At 41.9% G+C, this 24,047-nt stretch overlaps 1 protein-coding gene across 7 annotated transcripts in view; it reads left to right on the plus strand.

Moving 5' to 3' along the window:
- The window catches only part of mef2cb (myocyte enhancer factor 2cb), a 94,869-nt gene extending 71,414 nt beyond the window's left edge, over positions 1-23,455 (plus strand). For 2 of the 7 annotated variants that reach the window (XM_041787164.1, XM_041787165.1), the window contains 7 exons: positions 5,485-5,628; positions 8,672-8,858; positions 11,068-11,115; positions 18,765-18,937; positions 21,906-22,035; positions 22,418-22,553; positions 22,798-23,453. In XM_041787164.1, the coding sequence (XP_041643098.1) occupies positions 5,485-5,628; positions 8,672-8,858; positions 11,068-11,115; positions 18,765-18,937; positions 21,906-22,035; positions 22,418-22,553; positions 22,798-23,143 (1,164 nt within the window). In that variant the 3' untranslated portion in view covers positions 23,144-23,453. Of the gene's footprint in view, positions 1-5,484; positions 5,629-5,809; positions 5,948-8,668; positions 8,859-11,067; positions 11,116-18,764; positions 18,938-21,905; positions 22,036-22,417; positions 22,554-22,797 lie in introns of all 7 variants that reach the window. The other 5 variants (XM_041787166.1, XM_041787170.1, XM_041787171.1 and 2 more) reach the window with 5 other exon arrangements.
- Positions 23,456-24,047: the final 592 nt, after the last annotated feature.

Here is a 24,047-nt window from a genome sequence, read left to right on the forward strand (position 1 = left end):
GTGATTTGGGGTCCCATTTCTTCAGATTGGTAACCTACAAAAATCAACAGACGCATATACACACTCAGACACACCACACAGCCATCATCCATGGGCATGCCCCTCGACATGGTCCTGGCATGTTCAAACCACGCTTCATGAAACTGTGGCCTTCTTGCCTTTGGTCTGCCATCTGCTTCCAATAAGCTAAGCCAGCCTGATCCCTCTGATGTTTCCCTCTACTCGGAAAGGCAGAAAGAAAGAGTGAGCGAGAGACAGAGAGAGTGTGTGGGGGGGGGGGCAAAAATGAGAGCAAGTATGAGTGAGCCAGACAGGCATTAAAATGAGGAGAATGAGAGCACATCTAAAACACATTATTGCCCCACTTGTGTCACCAGGACAGCTACTCATAGGGTGGTTGTTGTGCAGTGGTGCTGGGGGTCTTAATCCACAGGGGAAGAACTTTATGACCACCTAGATTAATTGTAATATCTCATCCCTTCTGAAAGGGATGTGAAGTTCCATCCAAAAGTTTGGACATTTTATGAATAAAATGAGACAAATTAACTATAGTTGCCCCCAAGTTTGTACACATTTTGTATGTGATTATTAGGGAGTCCTTTCTAATTTCATTATCATCCTAACTGGGTTCTAAACCAGTCCACAAAAACTCTGTAGGTGTAATCTGTGGTCACATCTTAGAGGGACAAGAGCATCTTGGAAGGTATCTCAGAGATTTATTGAATCTCCCTTCATCATAATTAACATTTTCAAATATAACCCTGTCTGAAAAGCTGTTTCTTCCAGTAAATCTGGTTTTATTTAAATGACACAAAAAAATGATGAATTGTAAGTGTCATGGTTATTACTGTTTTTATTTGGTCCTCTTCTTGTTTTCCATCAACTGTTGCAAAACACTAAAACTCATAAACAGCTGCATTTATACGGTACCACTTTTGTTCTCTGCTACTATACTATCTTCTTTCATAACTCTTGGTTTTGCTTACAATAGTTTGTGTATTCTAAAGACCATGCAGTGTTGGCAAAGATATAAAAGGCCTTTTATAGACGGGCTGTTTTTGTAGAAGGGGGTTTGCCGCGTCGCTGTCAGCCATCGGGTTGAAGACACTGAGAAACATTTACTGGCCAGGCTGTCGCCAATGGCCATAAACACAATATTGAATGTGTTGTAGCCTTCAGCCAGTGCCAAAATAACTGCAGAGGGGAACGATCAGCCACGAAGGCCAGTCAGAGTCAATCAGAAATAAAAACGGACCCATCGCACCAACAATGTTTGGATGCGGCTTCTGTCGAGACATGGGATTATCGAGGAAAATGAGGTGAAGAAGACGGAGGTAGGGAGACAGACTGGGCAGCAGACTGAGACGGAGAGAAGGGGCAGAGAGATGGATGGAGGGGGTAGAGAGGGTGAGCAGGGTGGCAGAATGCCGAGCAGACAGATCCTGGTATGGCAGGAGCACTGGACAGGCATCAGCTGTCCCTCGTAGACCCCCTGGGGCCACACAGAATTCACACCCAAATACCCTCCCCAGTTTCTCTCAACAGCTTCGGAAAGTAAACACCCACAAACCAAACTATGAAATGAGAGAGCATGGATTTATTTTCTAACAAATCCTAAACATGTTTTGACTGGTGAACCAAAATGAATAATTTTAAGCCCTGGTTGCCTCACTTAACCTTTCTCAGTAGTTATCTAACCCGGGTTATTCAGTCCTAGACTAGTCCAGCCTAGTTGAGGGTGCAGAGCTGAAGGGTACTGATGAGACAGGTGTCTAAGTATGTAGGACGCCGTGTCTATGCTGCGCCTGCTTCACACAGGCCCTGTGACAAGTCGAGTCATGAGGGAGCATCATGAAGAAGGAGTTTAATTAGGAGCAAGCCTCCAAAGGGGCCACAGAGAAAGACACAGAGCCAAGCTAGCATACACAGCTTTTTAGAGTCTTTCCTCGCTGTATCTCCTTCTCCTTCTTACACTTACAGTAGCACATTGAATGTTCACATTACAGTAGTTTGTTATTTATACTTTATTTTGTCCCCCTACCTCCATCTTCCATTATCTTTCTCTGGTTTATCACTTCATATTAAGCCCACATTAGCCTATATTTTTCATGTGTGTCGAAACTTTGTTAATGGTACAAAAAAGTACAATAGAAATAGTTGAAAATCAATAGAAAAATGGCTACTAATTCCTCTCAAAAAGTCTCCTTTTACCCCAGCAGTGATTGTGTGAGAGTGAAATAATGAGCTTTTCTTTGCGGGGGAAAAAAAAAAAAACTGGAAATCCAAACCCTGATAAATTGAATGAATTTTAATAAGAATAATAATTTGGGTGGATGTTATGTGCATAAAATTCCTGGCACAAGTGAGCTGCACCAAAGTGTTTTTGTTTAATCCTCAGAATATTAGCATATTCCCCAAAGACTCCATTCCATGGCAGCTCCTCATACTCTTTCTTTCTATACAAAACAGTGGCACTTCTTCCTCCATGATCATTATTCTCTCAGTCAATTTGAAATATAAGTCTCTGATGTGTGATGATGTCACTGACGCCTTGTTTGGAGCTGCTGGCTGAGCAGAGTTCAGCGCACAGATGAAGCAATAGGCTTCAAGAGAAGGGGAAATACATTAGATGACAAGAGCGAAGTGGTAGGAGATAGAGGCCCTTCTATGGCTGTATAAACGCTCTAAAGGCTCTGATTGGTTGAAGGGTCATGTGTCAGCTTTTGGCAACAGGTGTGAAGTCTGTAAACAGGTGGGCATTACTTGAATGGGTAGCATACCGCCCTTGTACCGCACCCTGTAGAGAAACTAAGCCTGGGCCACATGCTTCAAAGTCATGTAACACCCCCCAGCTCCCTGAACCCCATCAACACCCAATGCAACCATCTCCCACCCCCCTTCCTCCTGCAGGACCACCAGCCCAGTTACCCCATATGGGTGTCACCTTTACACCAGCTCTAGCTCTCCCCTTCCAAGAATGGAAGTGAATCTCTTCGAGCTGCTCGGCGGTAGGTGTTAGAAATCCATGCTAGTAGGAAGAAAACTTGTGTTTTTTCCTTCATGCATTCTCTTGTGAACGGAAAAAGGCCAGCGGTTCAGCTCTTGTCAGCTCGATATGATGCATCGCCAAGGCCGGAATGAAACTCCACAAAAGAAAACAGCGAAAAACTTTTTTCACATCTCGCGCCTTTGCCAAAAAAGACAGCGTGCTAAACCTTTGCAACCCCTTTGTTCTCTTGACTCATCCACCTCAGATCGAGCAAGAGTGCCTGATTCACTGCAGGTCTGTTAGAAGTCAGATCTCCTGCATCGCCGCTGCTGATTTGTTTGGTGTGATTTCCTGAAGACTGTCAAAGATGTGAGAGATGCTTTCAAATTCAGAATTCCAGATTTCCACTCTGGGGGCCAAGTGAGGATTCAGAGAGAGAGAGAAGGGGAGAGAGAGAGGAGGAGAGCCAGTGAATGTTGACACGCTTACAGTAGCTGCCTCGCCACGAGACGCCTCAGGAATCAAACAGTTATCACACACACAAAAGGAGCCCTCTAAGTTCACTAAAACCACACTCAAAACAGCCCTTTGTTGTGCTGACATGAGAGATGACTGGATTGTTATTTGTTTTCTAAGCAGGCAGATCGCTCCCTGTCACTCCTGCTGCTGGTTGTGATGGAGTAGCGAGCGCTCGTATCTCTTGACGGAGAGAAAACAAAAAAACGAGAGGGAGAAGTTCACCGAGATTAACTTATCTTAGCATCTATCTTCCTCCTTTTCTCCTGCTCGGTCTCTCTCTTTTTTCTCGACGCTAACACCCACTACAGCACACCCACACATGCACACACAAACACAGACTCATTCCCCTTCTTTCCCCTCCCACACACAGACACTCACCACACGCACAAACTCCATCATATACGCAGAAGGAAAAGAGAGACACACACTTGATCAGCATCAAATACAGGGTGTGCTAAAGTAAATTTAATTACGTCTGTCTGATATGGAGCTTCAGATGAAAGCAGGAGAGCGCAGTGTGAAGCGACGACTGCACAGACAGGAGCAGGCCCGTGATATTCCTCCTGTAGACTAATCTCCCTTTATTAAAGCCAGGAGGAGAGAGAGAGAGGGAAGGAGAGGAGGAGGTGGGGGAGAGTTAGAGAGAGAGGAGGGGGAGGAAGGGGGGTGCCTTTGATGAGATCTCTAACTGTCAGCTACTGTACTTTTCTTCTCTCCGGCTCCGTCTTTGTCTCTCACTTTACGAGGCAAACGAACACAGCACCTAAGCGCTACGTGCCTGCTCGCTCAAGCAAACACACCCCGGTGCTATCACACACCGTAATGTGCTCTGAAACTTATCCCTGTTGTTATGGTTGTCAACAATATCTAAGGAAGGACATGGGCAGCTCTCTCTCTCTGTCTTTGTGTGCCTGTGCCGCTCTCAGGGAGTGGTGAGCGAGCGGAGAGGCTGCTGTTTTCTGGCCACTCTTACGGGGGCAGGTGGCCATCAGGTGGCCAAAACAGAAACTGCCACATTTAAGAGCACATACACCAAAGTCATGAACTGCCTTACTGTGTTTGAACTGTATTTCATGACCCACAAATGATTCTGGTTATGGATTATGTTCTCATTTTATTACTTTTTCCCTTTCCTGCCTAATCATGAGGTTTTAAGGTCCCAGGATTTGTTATATGGTCAGGAGTTTGATCATTTGTCATGTCTCATTATTGGATTTGATCAAATCTTTTGTGCCATCGTGAATGTTTATATGTGTGTTTGTTAAAGAAGCAACCAGTGTATCCTCATTTCACCCGCTTTCAAGGGAGGTCAGAATGGAGCCTGCCAAAGTGATTCATCGGAAAGTTCAAGAACTTTTGTGAAAAGATTTCTCCGGAAAACAAAATTGTAGTTTAAAAATGAGGAGGAGGAGTTACACCTCTCCTAGTGGTTTTCCAAACACTCTCTGATTGGTAGGACGGGGTTCAAATAATTGATTCACATTTTTTAATTACGATATTGATTCATATAATCAAGAGATCGAGCTTTATATATAGGCCTGTTCAATATCCTGACAGCTCAGGAAATGACACCTTTAGACACGTGGATGTAAAATGTAATGTCAATTCTGCTAGTTTGGGGTCGTTCTTAATGCAAACCTTGATATTTTGAATACTGTGCCTAGATGGAACATTTTTGTACTATTTCCAGCTTTTGTTCTCTGAGAATCTCTTTAAAGTTAAAGTAAAATAGGTTTGCAACTAAAATGTCCCTACATGCATCCATACTGAATCAGATGAAATCGAATCATGAATCACAGTTGATTCAGGCAATCAATAGCAATACCCAACCCTACCAACTAGACCTATCTTTGGCAGGTTTCATTCAGAAAAACATCCCTCCACACTCTCATCATCATTTTTCCATCCCAAGCTTTCTCACCTGGTTTTCATCCCCAAAGCCCTTCAACTGTTTTGTGTAACTGCTCTGTTTGCAGACATTGAGAAAGAAGGGCCTAAATGGCTGTGATAGCCCGGACCCCGACGCAGACGACTCGGTCGGCCACAGCCCCGAGTCTGAGGACAAGTACAGGAAAATAAACGAAGACATTGATCTGATGATCAGCAGACAGAGACTGTGTGTAAGTACCTCTCGTTATTTCCCGAGCCTTCCTCTTACCTTTCTTTCCTCTCTTTTCCCTTTTTTTCCCCCCTTCGTCTGTCTCCGTCTTCGTCTCCTCATTCTCCACCACCCGCCTATCTTTTCGTCCCTTCATCTGTGTCTCCCTGTGTCCATCTCTGTGGTTTGTGGGGACCTGGCAGGCGTTGAACAAGAAGGAGAACAAAGGCGGCGAGAGCCCGGAGCTCGAGTCTGCTCTCATCCTTACTCCACGCACTGAGGAGAAATACAAACAGATAAACGAGGAGTTTGATCACATGATAAAAACCCATAAGATACCTGTAAGTACTGGGGCTGGCACCACGCTACAGGCTAACAAAACGCTGACTGGCCAGTAACTGTTGAGCTAACCCAGCTAACCACAAGTGTTTGCCTGTAGACTAAATACTCAAAGTGAGAGTGAGGAAAACAAGAGTTAAATGACATTGTGTGCTTAAACTCCTTTGATTTTGCTTGATTACAGTTGAGGAATGGTCCTTTAATTTAACATAACTGTAACCAGAACTAGCACGCATTTTGTCTTCAGTAATTGTAGACTTTGCTTTATGACAAATTTTAACCTTACCAGGTTTCCTCTTTGAACTTTCTTCCCATAATGCCTTTTTCTGGCTCACAGGGGAGGTGCAGCCTGCATTTGCTTTTCCTTTCTCCTGTACAGCAATCAGTCGCCTAAAAAGACAAGGATGAACAATGAGCCATTGAAACATTATCAGACCAAAATGTTTGATATCATACCAAATAAAAGCTGCCAAAATTTACAATATTTTGATACTTTTTGACATTACATGTATTAAAAATAATACAACCTTTGTCATTTTATTAATCATTTAATCATTTTTATTAATGTCATTTAAAATTGACCAAATTTACCAATTATTTCACAAGATAGGTTTGTTTAATAGCAATGAATCAGTCCACTCCTCCATTAAGCTCCTGCACACTGCCTAAATTGCAGAAGAACACTAGCATATTTCACGTACAGGGAATTTAGACAGGAGTTGTGTGCAGAAGTTTGAAATATATGCAATACTGGGTGTCAAAGACTTTAATATTTATCAAATCTGGTATTATGACAACCTTGATTCTAACATAACTTACTTGTATGCCTAAATTTCATTCCAGCATCTTTGAAATAGCCTCATTATTAATGGTTGTAGAGTTTTTGAAGATATGTGAGCCACCAGATTTCTACAATATAGTGTTAATTTCACAGAAGTGGCTGGAAACCACAAAACAGAGGCAGCTTTCTATGTAATCTAAGCCTTTCCCTCCATTCAGAAAGCACCATATTGGACTGGTTAGTGCTCTTTAGAAAGAGATAATTCCATGGTAGATAACTCAGAGAAGAACAGTAGTGTCTGAGCCACGTTGGAGCACAGAGAGGAGATGTGGTTAGAAGCAAAGCAGTGGTTTGTGAGCTGGGGTGGAGTGGGTTTGGGATCGGAGCTGGGTGGGGACAGGGGGTTTGGGAGGCGGGGGGGGGGGGGTCTGCACACAACAAGTGGCAGTTCAGTGTGTGGTCAGGGTGGCTGCCAAAAGCTGGGCCTCTGGATTGCAGGGGACTGTTGAGCGGACTGCGTGAGTGGGGGTAGGGAGGCGGAGGAAGAAGACGAGCGAAAAACAGGAAGGATGGCACCAGTTGAAGGACAGCTTACAGACGGGGCCCTCATACCCTGACATTGAGTGATGAAAAAAACACAGGCACCTCGCTCATGATCAGAACATGCTGCACAGAGAAGCCATGAAGTATAAAACTCCAACAAGGCATCCAAGAAAAAATACAGACATCCCCTCACTGGTTGTAAAAGAAAGCATCCATAGCTCTGGCTAACCCACTCCTGTGTAAAGTTGAAGTAAAAGAAAAAATGTGCAAAAGCCCTGCAGTAAAATATGGTCAAAGTAAGCATCATTGTATTTTAAAATAATATTTGGCTGACCAGGGGGAATGTTAACAAAGAGGAGATGATTGAAAAAGATGTAGAAGTGCTGCAAAAACACATCCCACATCCACATACGCCACACTGATGATCCCCCTCATGCAGTTGCTAAGACACATGGCAGTAATTTAGAGCCCTATTTTCTACTTCCTAAAGCTAACATGCAGGATCAACCACTTCCAGGGCACTCCCAAGGTTAAGCCCCTCAGCCAAGTGACACAATAAACATGACAAACTAGACGCCTGAGGCCTGCAGCCTAACCTCTCCTCATGTTCCTGATGAGACTCCTGACTGATGAGAGTCTACCGCTTAAAAACACTTTGCATTAGCTCCATGTGACAGAAAAATAAATTATTTCTAATTGCATTCAGGCCGGTCTGGAAGCTACTTTTGCATGGAGTGCTGCAGGCTTTTTTGAGTGAGGTAAAGACGGACTGAATTATCTTTAGCTCTTTAAGAACAGTGGGATGCCGTTGGCTTTCTTCCCAGTAAACCATAAGCTGCTGATTTCTTAAATGTAGTCAACCAGGAATGCAGCTCAGGGAATTTAAACAGTGACCACATCAGGTCAACTTTCTGCCTCTCACAACAAAAAATATCACAATACATTACAGGGAAATGTGGATTCTTTCACAGTGTGTTTTTAGAGTAGTGCTCAAAGTAACCATGCCATGCAAGATCAAATTTGAATGCCAAAATTGTGCCAACACATGTATTATCTTGGGGAGTGAATTTGAGAGAAGTTTTCTAACCCTTTTGTTTGAGTGGATTACTCCTATCTACCATGCACACTGTCTTGTTGTGTTATCCTTGTTCTCTTTTCCATCCAGTTGTCATTTTATCCTTTAAACATGGCTGTGTTCTGCCTTTCTTCCTTCTCTGTTTGCCCGTTTATGGAGTAACACTGCAGATCGTCATTTTGTTTTTCAGTCATATCCCTCTCCCTCTTCCAGAGTCCATTCCTTTCCAAAAGTCCCTTTTGCAATATCAATGCTGTTTTCCAATTTCTTTGACTGACCAAACTTGTGCCTCTGCCCCCCCCCCCCCTTTTCTCTTTTTCCAAGCAGGCCGTGCCCCCATCCAACTACGACATGCCTGTGTCCATTCCCGTCAGCAACCAGAACAATCTCATCTACAGCCATCCCGGCGGCTCCCTGGGAAATCATAACCTGTTGCCACTGGCGCACCACGGCCTACAGAGAAACAGCATGTCTCCCGGAGTGACTCACAGACCCCCCAGTGCAGGTAACACAGGTAGGGCCTAACACACACTCATGCACCCATGCACATGCTGTTATCCCATCCGTCTATCAGATCTATCACTCAGGTTGATACTGGCAGTTTTTATTTCAAGATTTAAGTTGTAATGTTATGAGAATAAAGATCTAAAAGTACAAAAAGGTGCTGTAAGAGAAGAAATTCATAATATTACAAGATAACAGTCAATTTGTAAAATTGTGAAAATTAACAAGTTTTAGGTCCTTATTTTTAGTGATTCAAATTTTACTTTTCCTGGAAAAAAGTTGAAACAGCTGTTTAATTATAATCCAATCATTTCTTTTCATTATTTTAAGCTGGGGGGGTGCCACACATTTTTGAAAACATTTCATAAGACAGTGAACTTACTTAATCCTTCTCAGAATTGTTCACTTTTGGATTCGCTAAAGATTAGCTACAGAACAGTTTGTGGCAAATTGGAATCCTTATAAACTACATTTTTGCACCATAATTGTCACTTGGATGGATTAGCACCAGATCAACACTGATAGTGGAAAATTCAGCCCTGTTGACATCAGCAAATAATGCACCATGAACAGATGTTGGCAGCTGATTTAGAGGAGATGGTTTTTACCAAGCAGAAGAAGTTACGTGTTGGACAGACTGATCTGTTTTTGTGGTTAAACATGAAACAAAATATCAAAGAAATCTAAACCAAAGGAAGAACTGAAAAAAAACACTGGTAATGGTATTGTCCTTGATATTTGTAAGTGGTGCACCTGTAGTGATTTATACTCAGTTACATGGAAAATATTTGGGTCTTTGGAGCAGATATGATACAACAGAGCTGCTTACATAAAAAGTGCACATTGTGGCCATAAAGATGGTGTTAAAGAAACTAAAATAGGTTGTTCTTCTTGAGATGTTCAGTGTTCTTTAATGCATCATGAGGTCTGTGACTTTTCTGAAAATAACTTTCAAAATAATGCAAATAAATGACAATTAAATCTTGTAATATTCTGACTTTATTCCCGTCAAAATATGACTTTTGGATTTTTGACGATATCCTAATATGACGATATTTACAAATATCTTTTAGTGAATACTGATAGGGCTATTCAAATAGGTATTTCAGACCTAAAAGTTAAGTCATCTAAGCACCCTTTAAAGTTTAAGGAATGAGGATAAAGAAAGAGAAAGACTCCAGCTGACGTATTTCTGTTGGTCCTGCCTAAAATTCCACAAACTCATTCATACATACTGCCAATATTACAGCAGTATAAGCCGCTGTTAACAGCTGATAAATCATCGTAAATATCAGCAGTAATTTTCATATTTGCCCATATAAATATTAAATGCTAATACTGACATCCTGCCAATAAAATCATGCATCCCTGATCATTTTACTACTTTTTTCATGAACTTCATGAATTTAATCTCATTAAATCATGAACCTAATCTCAAAATCTTAGGTTTTACCCCGCAAACTGTCATAAAGCCTTTTTGTTAAAAAAAATAAAATAAAATCTCAGACTCCAGCTGTAGGGTGACCACATATTAAAATAGACACACACATCAAATCAAAATTTAATTCATGACAGCTGACCACAATATTCCTTCTAAATTCAGTGAAGTAATCTAAAATAGTCCCTCTGCGGTGCATATGCACATATTGCTTGGTATTTGGTTAAAGCAAGTTGATGATTTCATATCATATTAAAGCCCAAAGTCTGGCTGATTTAGTGCGAGGTGCTACACTTGGGACGTCTGGCCTCTATGTATAGGCATTGAGCTTCTGGTGACATAAGCAAATCAGGCTTGTTGGATTGTTATTGTTGTCCAAAGTCCTTTTTCTGTCCCTCTGGTCTGAAGGCTGCTGCCCACACGCTCACCCTGTCATTACAACTGGATGCTGCGAGCGCCAGCACAAACTAAATATGAGCTTTGGCGCTCGCAGCATCCACACCAAACCACACAGACCCTCCCACTCCTCCACCTCGCATGGCTTAAAAATAATAATGTGTCATTTTTCTTGGACAGCGGCTCCTGTGTCCAGTTTTTCAAAGTGTAAAGGTTTGAGTGGGAGGCAGCATCGATGCGCATACACACGACACACACGCTCACACAGTGGATTGTGATTAAATTAAGTTAGCTTCTGAGAGGCCAGAGAGGTAAGAGACAGGAGGCAGAGTGGATGTTACGTGGGTGTCTATCCTCTAATGGTTTTCTCTCTTTCATCTTTCAGGTGGCCTCATGGGTGCTGACCTCACCACTGGCGCAGGCACCAGTGCTGGTAAGAAACGGCCTCCTCTCCTTACACACAGTTGTCTGCTCCTGCTATCATACACATACAAGCACATAAATGACACCCACTCACCCACTCGGGGCTGTAAAATGCATGACTAATAGTAACCCAAACCTGAGTGGAGATTTTGTCCATGATGTGTTGATGTTAGTGGTCGTGGAGTTCATCTGGGAATGTTTGCGCAGCGTCGAGGCTGTGACACATCCTGCCTGCGTTTAGCTGTAAAACGCCAGAACAAGAGGGGGAAACGGGACATAATCGCACTCTAAAATGAGGCTGCAAACTGGCATAGGATATTTAAGTTCAGATTTTCTCTTTTTAATGACACATATCTTCATAGGGTTTTAATTTAAAGTGACATCATCCACAGCCCCAATTTGGAGCGAGTTGTTTAGCTACACAAACTCTCTACACAGTTAACTGCTATCATGTGTCTACAATCAAATTAATTCAGTGTTTGGAGTGGCTCACCATGCCATAATGATCCTGTGGAGAGCGGAGTGTCTGAGCAACATGTGTAAGAAATCTTATGTGTTAGCTTCTGTGTCAGTGGAATTGTCCCCGAGGACATGTCAGGCCCAACTTTATGGCAGAGAGACTCTTATTTAAAGGGTTAAATTTTACAGCCGCAGTATACAGTACAGAGTGTAAAAATGAAGAGTTGGGGGGCAGTGAGGGGCACAGCTGGGCAGCCCCGTCTGGCCCCAAGGGCTCAATCACAAGGGGTCAATGTCTGGTTTCTCTGTCTGGTCACTCTTTGCGCGTACAACAGGGCCATTTGTTGTGGCGTGCGTTTGGTCAACGGCGTGCTGCAGAGCATGCTTCAAATGTAGCCTTTGTGTCACCACGCCAGAGGAACAGAGGCGCTCTGTGCGAGCTATGTGTCGCTCAGCAGCGGCGGCGAAAAACACGACATGGAGTGAGAGTCATGTGGGAGCTAAAAGATTCCATTCAAAGCGCTCTTAAATCTTATATTAGGGGGGTGGGGGGGGGGTACAGTGATGAATATCCACTGATGGTGGAAGCTGTAAAGGAGAAGAAGGAGGGGAACACAGATGGAAGTGTTTTGTGAACTTGGTCAGCCTTTTTAATGATATTCCTCTGAGTGAGTCATGGTGAGGTGGCACCACAAAGACCCGTTTAATGTTCCTCCTCTCCTCACCGTCAGGTTTGATAAGATGATTGTAGGAGAAGCTGTCTGGAGTGTATGAGTGTTTTTTGTGGCCTGGTTTTAAGGGGGGGTGGAGGGGGTTAGTGCTACTTTAGTGTTACTTTAGATGCACATAGCTCAGACATGCACCTGAGCACAACACTTTTTCAGCTTTACTCTTCATATAGATAAAGTTTTCACAGCAGTGTTAGTTTTGGCAGCCACCGCCCCCTTGATGAGAACCTAAATTTATTAGATTTTTTAATCATGGCCAAACATTTTCAATTAAAAAATGGGTCAGTTTGGTAACAAAAGACATAAAGCAACAAAGCAATGAGACATATCCTTCCAAATAAAAGCATATCATACATTTTGACACATATTTTGGTCCCAGGCCTACATTTACAACCCATTGAAAACGGCTTCGTGACCCACCAGATTAGAACCAAGGCACTAGAGTTATAGTCTAGTTTTGTTGCCGAAAACTCAGAAATATTTTAGTCCTGTTCTAGTAAGGGATGAGTATCATAGTCCAGTACCAACATAGTACCTGTGCCAACACATCAAATACCTACTGTACCAAACTAAAAGACTGATTTCTGTGCCTCCTTTCAGTACCTCACCACCCAAATGCGATACACGTCACTCCAAAGAAAAGGCATGAAATAAGTTATGTGAAGATGTTGCACCTATTTTCTTTACTTGTATTTTTTATTGGCATCTTATTTCTGAATCAGTTACAATTCTTAGATAATTCTTATTCAGCTGCTGACTTTTTAAAAACACTTTAAAGTATCAATTCACGTACTGTTTAGGCCCCAGTTAACTTGACACGCCAGATGACTGTTTCAGAGATCCATAGGATGAACACATTCATCTGGAAAAACTCCCATAGAAAGCGTTTGGGGAGGGCAGTGCTTTTTAAAAATTCTTGTTAAGTAATTGGAGGGATGTTCTGTCTGTCACAATGATGATGGGCCAATCAGAGCGACAAGACAAAATGAGCTTGTATGCATGCGCTTCTCCTAAGCTGACAGGCTGCAGCTGCCTTAGTTTGTGAACACCAGAGCTTCTCAGTGAATAAAATTCATGCCAAGATCAGTCAGAAACATACAAAAATATCTTCCCTGCCAAGAAAAGCTTTCAGTATGGCTCTTCGCTCTTGTTTTAGAAAGAAATGTGGTCCAGGTCTGATTAAACTGCAGCTTTCCTAGTGCTACATCTAAGCTAATAGCTACCATGGCCGCAGCCATCATGAAAAGCTTTTACTGTTTGGTTTACTCTTTATTTCATACTGAAATATGGTCCAGTTTTGATAAAACTGATGCTATATGCTTAATTCCAAGCTAATCACCTCATTGGAGGCAGCCGTTGCCATCAGAGTTCAGTACATCTAAACCCCGCTGATAGCTACTGCCTTGATCTCCTCAAATAATGCTGATTGGTCCGAATAGTGTTCAATTTGACACAAGCGTTGTAGATTGGATCTTTTCAAGACAAATTTGCCTGATGACAGAGATGGAGCATGGTAAATCCATCTGCTTTGCAAGGTTAGGCAAAAGCACCTTTTAAAAAGAGAAAAACCCAAACCATACCCAAAGCCAGTTTAAGTCAACAGAAATTTAAATTTTAGTCAAACATTCATTCTCTTTGCATGAATCTGGTGCCGAATCATACTAGTGTGTTCTATGCACTCTGCGTAACCTGGGATCCCTGCTTTCTACAGCTAAGCGGCAGAAGAGCTAAAGAGGCTTTGTGTTTTCATGGATTTACCCGCAGTGGAGAGATCATGGATTTTGAATGTCTGACGACAACTAAATTACATTTTAGTCTCATTTGAAAACTAAACTGACTTTCAGGCTGAGTTTTAGTCATTAAAGATCTATTTTTAGCTAGTCTTAGTCTGATATTTCTCATGGAAAAAAGGCTGTCGACCAACATTTTGAGTCATACCTTTAGCCGACAAAATTGACACCATTTCAAAGCCTTTCGTTCAGAGAATTACCACTACCAATGAACGTCCTAAATCCATTGTTGTCAATCTGTACAAGTTGTAATCAAAAACCCACACTTTCCATTACATTCCCAAAAACAAACATTATCAATATGAACTAATACTTGCTTCACCTCAGTGAATTATTTCCTACGAAAGACTTGATTTTTTCCTCATCAAATTTTATTTGAAAGAAAAAAAGAGACTGTCACATTTATAGTGCAAGTTTAAAGGGTTAATGTTGGCATATGAAGTTTAATAGGATCATTGTTTCCATGTGTTTGACAGCAGCCTCCTGATGTAGACGTGATGAGATTTTCTGACCCAATCTTCCAGAGTTAAGGAGGATAATTGCATTTGAAAAGTTTTACAGCCTGCAAGAATTTAGCTCATTTTTGTTTACTGCTGCCTAGCAACACTTCTCAAACTATATATGAACTCAAAAAGTATCATGTAGCATGTAGAAAAATAGCCCTGATAGTCAATTTTGATTGCAGCATTTGCATAAAGATGTTTGTCTTATATCTGGAGGTCATGCTTAAGATTTTACCTGCAAATTCTATGTAGATTTTTTTGTTTATCCTGCGCTTGAACGCCACATGGAACCCAGACATGGAGGGTTAAGACTGAATCAAATGCTGTCTGAAAGTAATTCTAGTCCAGTGCAAAAAGGGCATGTAACTGAGAGGCTGAGTCATCTCGTCTCCTCTATGGAAATATTGTGGCAAGTGTGTATGTACTTGTGTATTTTCGCTCGTTTATATACAGTATGTGTTTAATTTATCAACTCCTCTGCTGGGTAGCAGGAGAAAAAGGTGATGAGGGATACAGACAGTGAAAGAGAGATGATGAAGGGAGCTTCAGACCAAGGCCGCAGCCTGTGAAAAAAACTTCCCACCTCCATTTGTGCAATTATGTAGCTGTCATGTACGCTCTGATCTGCACTCTGCGAGGGACTAACAAGAAACTCACCTCACAGCAATTACTCTCTAAAATAAGAAAAATGCACTGAATGTCTTTAGGATATCAGTTCAAATCGCACATCAACAGACTGATGTGTGTCTCAATCCTTGGCAGCACCTTGCACCAACTGTGCGAGCTGCAAGCGTGAGCGTGACACCTCAGTTCAGTTGGAGAATTCAGGGTTGAATGCACATTTAGCCAAACCGCAACGGAAGAGTGTGTGCATGGGGAATAGAACGGAGCGCGCCTGTTAGACCACAACAGGACATCAGAAATTTGTTCACTAACAGTAAAATGTACAGGAGTGTAACCACACCTCTCCTTTCTGTGTGTGTGTGAGTCTGGCTGTGAGAGAGAGTACTTTAAAGGGGGGCCATCTCAGACACAGGCATCATGTAGAGCGCTAACTTGTAACCATGGCACCTACAGAGCCAGGCTGTGATCCTTCACTGTTGACCTCAGCTGTCCTCAGATGTAGCTGCTTTATCTGAATCTCAGATCTAACGCCGGTCTCTATGTGTGACTTTTCATACAGTAGCAAAAGCAGACTCCAGGCTGAGCTGTGTTTAAATTTGGTACTTCCTCTAAACGGTTGACGCTAGCTCGACCATGCAGAGACGCATCAGTGGAGGAGGAGAGTGGAAATAACCTCTTGATATCATGTCTTCAGCTGATTTAAAAAAAAAGAAGAATCAATGCGATGCTGTTGAATGTCCCTTCCTAAAATCAGACAGCAGAATAGGAAGCCCCAGCTCCTGCTTCATTAGCTTAATTAGCTAATGATTTTTCTTTTGGAGTGCTTAAGGACTGGCCTCTGCCACTCATGATCATACTCGTCTCAAAGATAATTGACTGGACGGCAGCCATCTCCACAGGGCGGCTATACACAGATGTCTGATTAACTGTCCCTGAGATGAAGTCCGTGTCATCTTGACCAAAGTGTGCATTAATGCCTCTGCACAGCTCTGTCTCTTCTTTGATTCATCTGTACAGAAACACTGATGTACTTCCTGCTGGGTTATTTACCAAAGTGTGTGTATGTGCGTGTGTTTTCTGTGTGTGTGAGGGCTCATTCATCTATCTCCACATGCACCCACTCGATCTCACAAAGGGCCGAGCATGAGAATGAGAGAGCGGGAAAACTGAAGAGGCAGCTGCCTCTTTTTTGCTAATGTGAGATTGACACTGGAACTAAGAGGGTCCAATACAAAACACACACGTGCATCCATATGCATGAGCAGTCATACATTAAGTCTTATGAAGTCATACTATGCTTATGTACACTCAGTGTGACAGAAAAAAAGCCGCTTATTTAGAAATATGCATAAAATTGCATGCAGCAAAACATTCAAACGCACAAAGTCTGTGTTGTTAACATCGACTTCGACAAGCTCACACATCACACATGCCAGCAGAGGCTCAAACACACACACTGTTTTTCTCCTTCTCCGTCAGACGGCCTCATTTTCTTTCACCGCTAGCGGTCGTTTACTCTTCAGATTGTTCAAATTGAGCTTTTGAGACTTTTCATTTCCAAACAACAAAAACCTCGCTCTCAAATTAAACAAAGATCAGCGAGGGAAATTGCCCAGGAAGACATCTGCGACTCATTTTCCCCTGGAGTATATGATTAGGAAATTCATTTATGTCTAACGTATAATTCCTGCCCGTCTTTCAAGTGGGATCGTCCACACAGTGCCCTGTGTTCTACCCTTTGGAAGAGGGAGGGAGAAGTAAGGGGAAAAACAGCCTGCGGGATTGGTTTAGAAACAAAGACTGTGTTGCTCGCAAGAATGCTCCACTCTCCATTTTTTTTAATGATGTTGCTGCTGAGATTTGGCCCTGCTGGTTTTTGAGGAGGAAATAGGTGTACTCAGTCCTCCATACTTAGAGATCTGGTGGCAACCCCAAGGCAGGGTCTTTGTCTGGAAGAGCGGTACATGTGTTTAGCTCTGATGGACAAATGACGGGTCCCATCCTTCTCTGTGGTTCTGCTACCCGTAATTTGATGTTTTTACATGATTCACTGGCTGTTGCCGGGCACATGCAGCCTTAACTGACAGTGACAGAGGTGGAGGGCGAGGTGCTTGAAGAGCAAACAGTGGTGATATTCAAAGCAGGATCACTTTGTTTCCTCACATGCTCAGAACCCCTGAAGTTTTGATGTGTCGGCACAGACGGACAATGTTTTGGTTCCCAAACTTTCTTCCTTAGGCCCACCCTACTCTTAGATACAAAGGCTCAGCCCCCCCAGGACACACTTAGAAAGATTAAACATCAGTTTAAATTGTTTTCATTACCTTAACATAAAAGGCCTATGATCGCTTGTTCTTGACAAAAGATCAATGTATAAACTAGACATTATTATTACGCTGTATTAGCACCACTAAATAAATAAACAAATAAAGAGGATCTTAAAAAAAAAGGCTTCAATTCTCAAGTTTAAAGTCAATAATTTACAAGAAAAATAGAACTTTTTTACTTTAAATGTCATAAAATATGTAAACCAATTTTTTAAATATCATAAAGTTGAAAAATTGAAAGTCAAACCACTGTCTCCGTTTTGATTGGACACTGTTGTAAAGTTGTGACGCTTAAAACCTAGATTTATGAGTTCTGAAAGTAAAATTTTAAGACTTTTCAAAATCAGAAATTTTGAGTTTTTCTTTTTAAACTGATAATCTGAATTTGTTTTTTTTTTGTAAATATACAACTTAATAATCCCAAATACTTAAGATATTTTCCCCTAAAAAAAATGTGCCTTTTTTCACAAAAATTAACAGATCCTTCCTTTTTTTCTAAAGTGGCACTTGCTTAATTTAAAAAAAAAAAAAAAAAAAATATATATATATATATATATATATATATATATATATTTGGGAACCAATGTTTTAACACAAACTTTAAATGGACTTTTTGCTGGAAGCCCCCTTCTGCAACTGCATGAAGTCAGGGTGAGATGTTGTCAGAACCCAGCAGGAAGTAATCATGAAAATTCATCATAAGTGAGTGGGTGGGGGGGTGAAGTACATATCATGTGACCAGTGCATGACTAGTGTGATCTTCGTTCATGGAAGAAGCTGCTTCTTCCTTTTCTTTACCACACTTTCTCTGAAACACCAAATCTAAAAGTCCAACAACGTGCAGCACTGATGAAAGCCAAAAGCTTTCATGTGAGACTGTCCTTTTGTCCTGCCTCCTCCATTTGAAAGCAAAAAAAGCTGTTAACAGAAAAGCAACTTTGGATCATTTTGGAGTAGACTGTCCTGAAAATATTTAGAAATTTTAAGGAGTTTACACATGGAAACTACTTTAACGATCTGCTTCCACATGTATGTGGACAGACCAAAATTAAATCTAGCTTGTGGCTCCTTTCCCGCACATCATTCCCCACTCTCCCATCCCATTTCCGCCACTATCCACTGTCCTCCTTCATAACATTTTAAGATTTAACATCTTTGGTTCATCTACAGTTCAACTATGCTGGTATATTTATGCCTTCCTTTCTCTTCTTCCTCACCTCTCTTGTAGGAAACGGATATGGGAACCACCGCAACTCTCCAGGTCTCCTGGTCTCTCCAGGTGGCATGAACAAGAACATGCAGACTAAATCCCCCCCACCCATGAACCTAGGCATGAACAATCGCAAACCTGACCTACGTGTGCTCATCCCCCCTGGTGCCAAGAACAACATGCCCTCCATCGTGAGTAATCGTCACAACTTTTCGCCTCATGCTGCTCCGTCCTTGTATCACTCTCTGTGCTGTAGATGCACCTGTCTTTACAGGGGTCTTCTTTGCTGGTATTAATTTCCTTTTTCGCGCTCTCCTGCTTTCATCTCTTTATATCAGACGTGGGTTGTTGAGGTTATTGTGATATGCTTGAATTAAAGCAGTGGTTCTCGACTGGTCTGGCATCAGGACCCACCACCTCCTCCTAAAGACCCAAATTTTTAAAAATGTTCAAACACTCAAAATTATTCTATGAAAATACTGCAGTTCAAAACCTGACTAGAAAAAACTACACACCAATGAGACGGGATAAAAGGTGTTTAAAACGCACATCATTCCTAAAGGATATGCATGCATACATTTCACCGAACTAGCATGGAAATCTGGTCATTTCTAAAGGAATTTCCTTGTTATTTTGGGAAAATCCGCTTCATTATCCAAAGAGAAGGAGATGAATAAGTGGAAATGTTTAGACCAATGAAATTCACTCATCATCATAGAAAACCCTAGAAAAAAACACCACTTAGAGCTTCTGTAGATAGACTTTATGCCAAATTTTTTTCCTGGGCACACATTTATGACCCTGACTCATCTTTTGAGAACCACTGATTTAAAGTTTATGGCATTTTTTTGCTTTTGGCAAATTTTTAGTCCAAAATCAATGTGTAAATATCACTTCTAACTGTGGCTGTCAAGATTAATCACGGTTACTTAAAGTCCACAATTAGTTCACTTAAAAAAAATAAAATAAAATAAAAAAAACATGATCAATCTTATGCTTTATTGGGCCTTTTAGCACCCTTTGGTTAAGCCATGTCATTGTCTCCCTAACTCAAAGGAGATGTAAAATAAGTCCATCACTGCCCCTTAATGTCCATTTTTACTTTAAAAAAACTCACTGACAGCTTGTATTTCCTTTACAATCCATAACAAGTTCCTTTTACTGGGGTTAAGTTCATGTTAAAATCTTCGATCTCTCTATAATACATCTGTATCCAAACAGGAAGTCAATTACCTTTAGTTTAATCCCTTGGAATTCCAAGTACAATTCACCAAAAAGTCTATCCAGGAATACCCAAACTAAATTGAATGCTGTGTTTGAACCATTTGGAGTAAGAGCACAAACAAGGTGTCTTTAGAAAGTTAACACTCTGAAGTTTCTTCCCAAACTGTCAGATTCACTGTACTGGTATTGAGTAATACAACAAAAAAGAAAGGGTCGTTTTTTTCCTGTCTTAATTTGTGCTATGAACCAGAGGCCTGTAGATGACTGCAGCTGGGAGGTATTATCTGGAAAACTCAGTTGGACCAAAGCATGAAGCCTTCGCTGGTTCAGGTTCAAAGATGATAACAAAAGATCAGAAAATGAGTATTTAACACCTGTTTTAATGAGGAGAGGTCCAGGTGTCCAAAAAGGACCGAGGTTGTCAGACACTTTCCTGTAAAGCATTGCTAATGTCTGACTGGAAAAAAGACATTATTAGCAACTACAGTGGACTACTGAGAACAACTGCGTATTTAAAATTTGAAAATTATGATCAGGAGAGTACTAATGGTGAGCTGTGTCAGTTTTATTAAAGTTTGTAGCCTGACAAATGCATTAATTGTGGCTGCTGTGGTGGTTCTATCCTGGTATGGTTCACATAGTCAGAGAATCAGAGCTTTTTGGTGGTGTATAACATGTTAAATTTACATTTCATAAATAACTTAATATTTACAACAAAATTTGCCTGCCCTCTGATGAGCCCTTGGATTTTTCAGGGGTTAAGACAGTGGAAAAATCCAAAATGACACAAAAACAGTTTTGTTTGCAAAATAGGTTGTAATTTTAAAATGGGGTCAAATGGATGAGATTAATCACGATTAACTGCAGAAATCCTGAGATGAATTGCGATTAAAAATGTTAATTTTGACAGCCCTACTTTTAACCCAAGTCTGATATACAGTCAGATCTGCACCCTTTGCTTTGTGTTGGCACTTTCCCTTTAGGCCCTGGTATTTCTTTCTCCTGGCTTTCTAATAAGGTGTGTTAAGTTAGTTTAGTCATAATGGCCTTCTTTCACATTTCTGTTGGCTCCGTCCTACAGTAGCTCCATCCCTAGCTCCGAATTTAGCCTCCACTAGTCTTTTCTCACTTACACTCACTAATTTGAATTTATCACCCTCCACTTTAATGCCGTCAGTCCGAGGATGTCGATCTGCTATTGGTAAGTCAGCCTGAAACTCAAATTCATTAATCTTAAAAAAAATCCCTAAAGGGTTTCAGAATAGTTCATAATAACACACCAGTCTGGATAAATATTGAGTTAAAGTGTTCTCGACTCAGGAGTGTTTCAGCGTTATTGTTGCTGACTGTGCTGAAGCCTCAGTTTTCTCACTGCATTTTATGAGGGTAAATTGTGCCATCCAGTGGTGTCTCAGAGTAATAGCAGCCTGGCCTCTTTTCTCCTTTAGCCCTGCCTTTCTTGTTTTTATTTCCTCTTTTAATGCATAAAGAGTCCCTCTCCATGCACGTACTTCTCACTGCTTTTATTCTGCAGACTGTAGATATGAAGGTCCACAAAAGAGCACACTTCCATATTGCATCAAACCTCCATTATATTCTGCCAAACCCTTCCCTCTGCTACAGTAAAGTGCCTCTCCTTGCCTGCCGCTACCCTGCGTTGCTGTGGAGACCGATGGTGTTACTATAGCGACAGTGGGCCCTCGGAAAAGGGTGGTAAATGATAGGGTTGGCAGGGTTCAGCGGTGCCGCGTGTCAAGTGATTAATTTCCCCCTGAAGTTGGCATCACATTCATTCTCCCAGCATCTGTTGAGCGAAACAAAGAGATGAAAGAAACTTTTCTTGGTTTTTTTGTTTGTTTTGTCTGGGAGTTGATTTCATGTTCTCAATCCTTTCCCATCTCTTTCTCTCTGTCTCTCTTTTTTCCTCTGTCACAGAACCAGAGAATAAACAACTCTCAGTCTGCTCAGTCATTGGCCACCCCTGTGGTATCAGTAGCAACTCCCACTCTGCCAGGACAAGGCATGGGCGGATACCCATCAGCCATCTCTACTTCATATGGTACAGGTGTGTAGCACAGAGTAATCTTTGCATTTGCATTCAGATCCCATCCTTTTATTTACTTTTAATATTAATTTTAATAAAATATGCTCAGTTAAACCTTCATACACCAAAGTAAGAAAAGGTTTCACATTTTATTTTTATCGTAGTTAATCGGTAAAAAAAAAGTCTAATTTTACCAAGCCAAGATGTTTGTTTTGCTTTATTATCCAAGTTGCAATCTAAGTGTAATATCACCTTTGCCCAGCAGAGGGTGCTGTTGTCACATAAACCAACACCAGGAAACTTCACAACAGCACCTATCAGGGCTGTCTCATCTTTATAACTCTATTTGAACTTCTAGAAACAAACATTTAACCCGGCCTCTTTACCATGTGTTTGTACACAGAGTATTCCCTCAACAGTGCAGACTTGTCCTCCCTGTCTGGCTTCAACAGCAGCAGCTCCCTTCACCTCGGCTCAATGAGCGGGTGGCAACAGCAACATCTTCAGAACATGCAGCATTCAGCCCTCGGCCAGCTAGGGTGAGGCCTTCTCTTAATCTGAGGTGTTGTTTTGAAGTGCATGATGAAATTATCACATATTAATGTACCAAAATGCCAGGAGTCTTTCTCTGATCCTAGCCTTCACTTGCAAGGTCCAGCACAAATATGGCACCTCCCTGTTTAAGAGTTCTAAGTGCATGCCTTGATGCGTGACTGTCTTTGAGTTCACTTTGTTTCTTGCTCTATAACTCTGTAACCCCTTGCGTTTCCTTTCCTTCTACAGAAATTGCTCTAGCTCTCACTTATGTCAGGGTTCAAATCTGTCCCTGCCCTCTACTCAAAGCCTGCACATCAAGTCCGAACCTGTTTCTCCTCCTAGAGATCGCACCAGCAGCACACCAGGGGGCTACGGTGGAGTACCGCCTCCCCAGAACCCCTCGTCCCGCCAGGACTCGGGACGCTCTCCCGTCGATAGCCTGAGCAGTTGTAGCAGCTCCCACGAGGGCAGCGACCGCGACGAGCACAGGAACGAGTTCCACTCGCCTCTGGGACTAGCCCGGCCCGCCCTGGATGAGCGCGAGAGCCCCTCCATCAAACGGGTGCGCCTGTCAGAAGGATGGGCCACATGATATCTCCGTCCACTCCCTGGCAAGTGCCCTGAGTCGACCTGAGCCCCCCCTCCCCCCGACAACAACGCAGCGTTACAATGACCCCCAAAGTCAACTCCCTCCTCTCCTTCTCTCACTTGATATCATGAGTCACTCACCGCCCGACCCCACGGCCTCTCCTTTATCTCTAACGCTGGAGGAAAGAAAAGGGACAGCCCTTTTCATTAAAATGTTTATTTCTTTTCCTTTTTTATTTTCTGTTTGCTGAGTGTGTGTGTACTATACATATTGACATATAAAGCAGTGGGGTGTTGTAATGGGGGTTTGGGAGGGCGGGTGTTGGTGGGGGTATTTTTGTTGGGGAACTATGCATCAATTGTATTGTGTGTGGCTAAAAAGAATCACGTATGCATATATCTTTACACGTGCGTGTATGTGAGCATATATGCATATCAACAAATAAACAAAAAAATAGTCAGGTACTCTGTTTCATAAAACGTACTTACACTTTGCCTCAGCGATATATCAGTGACTAGAGACAACAAAAAAAAAACAAAACAAAAAAAAAACATTAACACGAGAGTGAGTGTGTCCAGTGGGAAACACCTTAGCACTTGAGTTGGACAGACAATACATGTGTACAGTGTCAGTTTCATTGCTATAAACCTTCTCTGCAGTTCTCCCTTGCAAAATGTGTGTTAACATTAGATGATGTCATGTTGCAGGTTCAACGTATTTATGTAAATAGAGGGTCGAGGGGGGAAGGGCAGGGGTCCAAAAGTTGCCAGACATTACAAGATTTATATACTCACTAAATGAAAAAGCTATTATGCAACATTTGAAGGATTGTACAGGTAAACAGGCAGCCCCGATGCTAGACATGTGGAACCTTTGATGAAGTTAGCGCTCCCCTCAAAGAATGGAG

The sequence above is a fragment of the Cheilinus undulatus genome, linkage group 5, assembly GCF_018320785.1.
Source record: "Cheilinus undulatus linkage group 5, ASM1832078v1, whole genome shotgun sequence".
Lineage (NCBI taxonomy): Eukaryota > Metazoa > Chordata > Actinopteri > Labriformes > Labridae > Cheilinus > Cheilinus undulatus.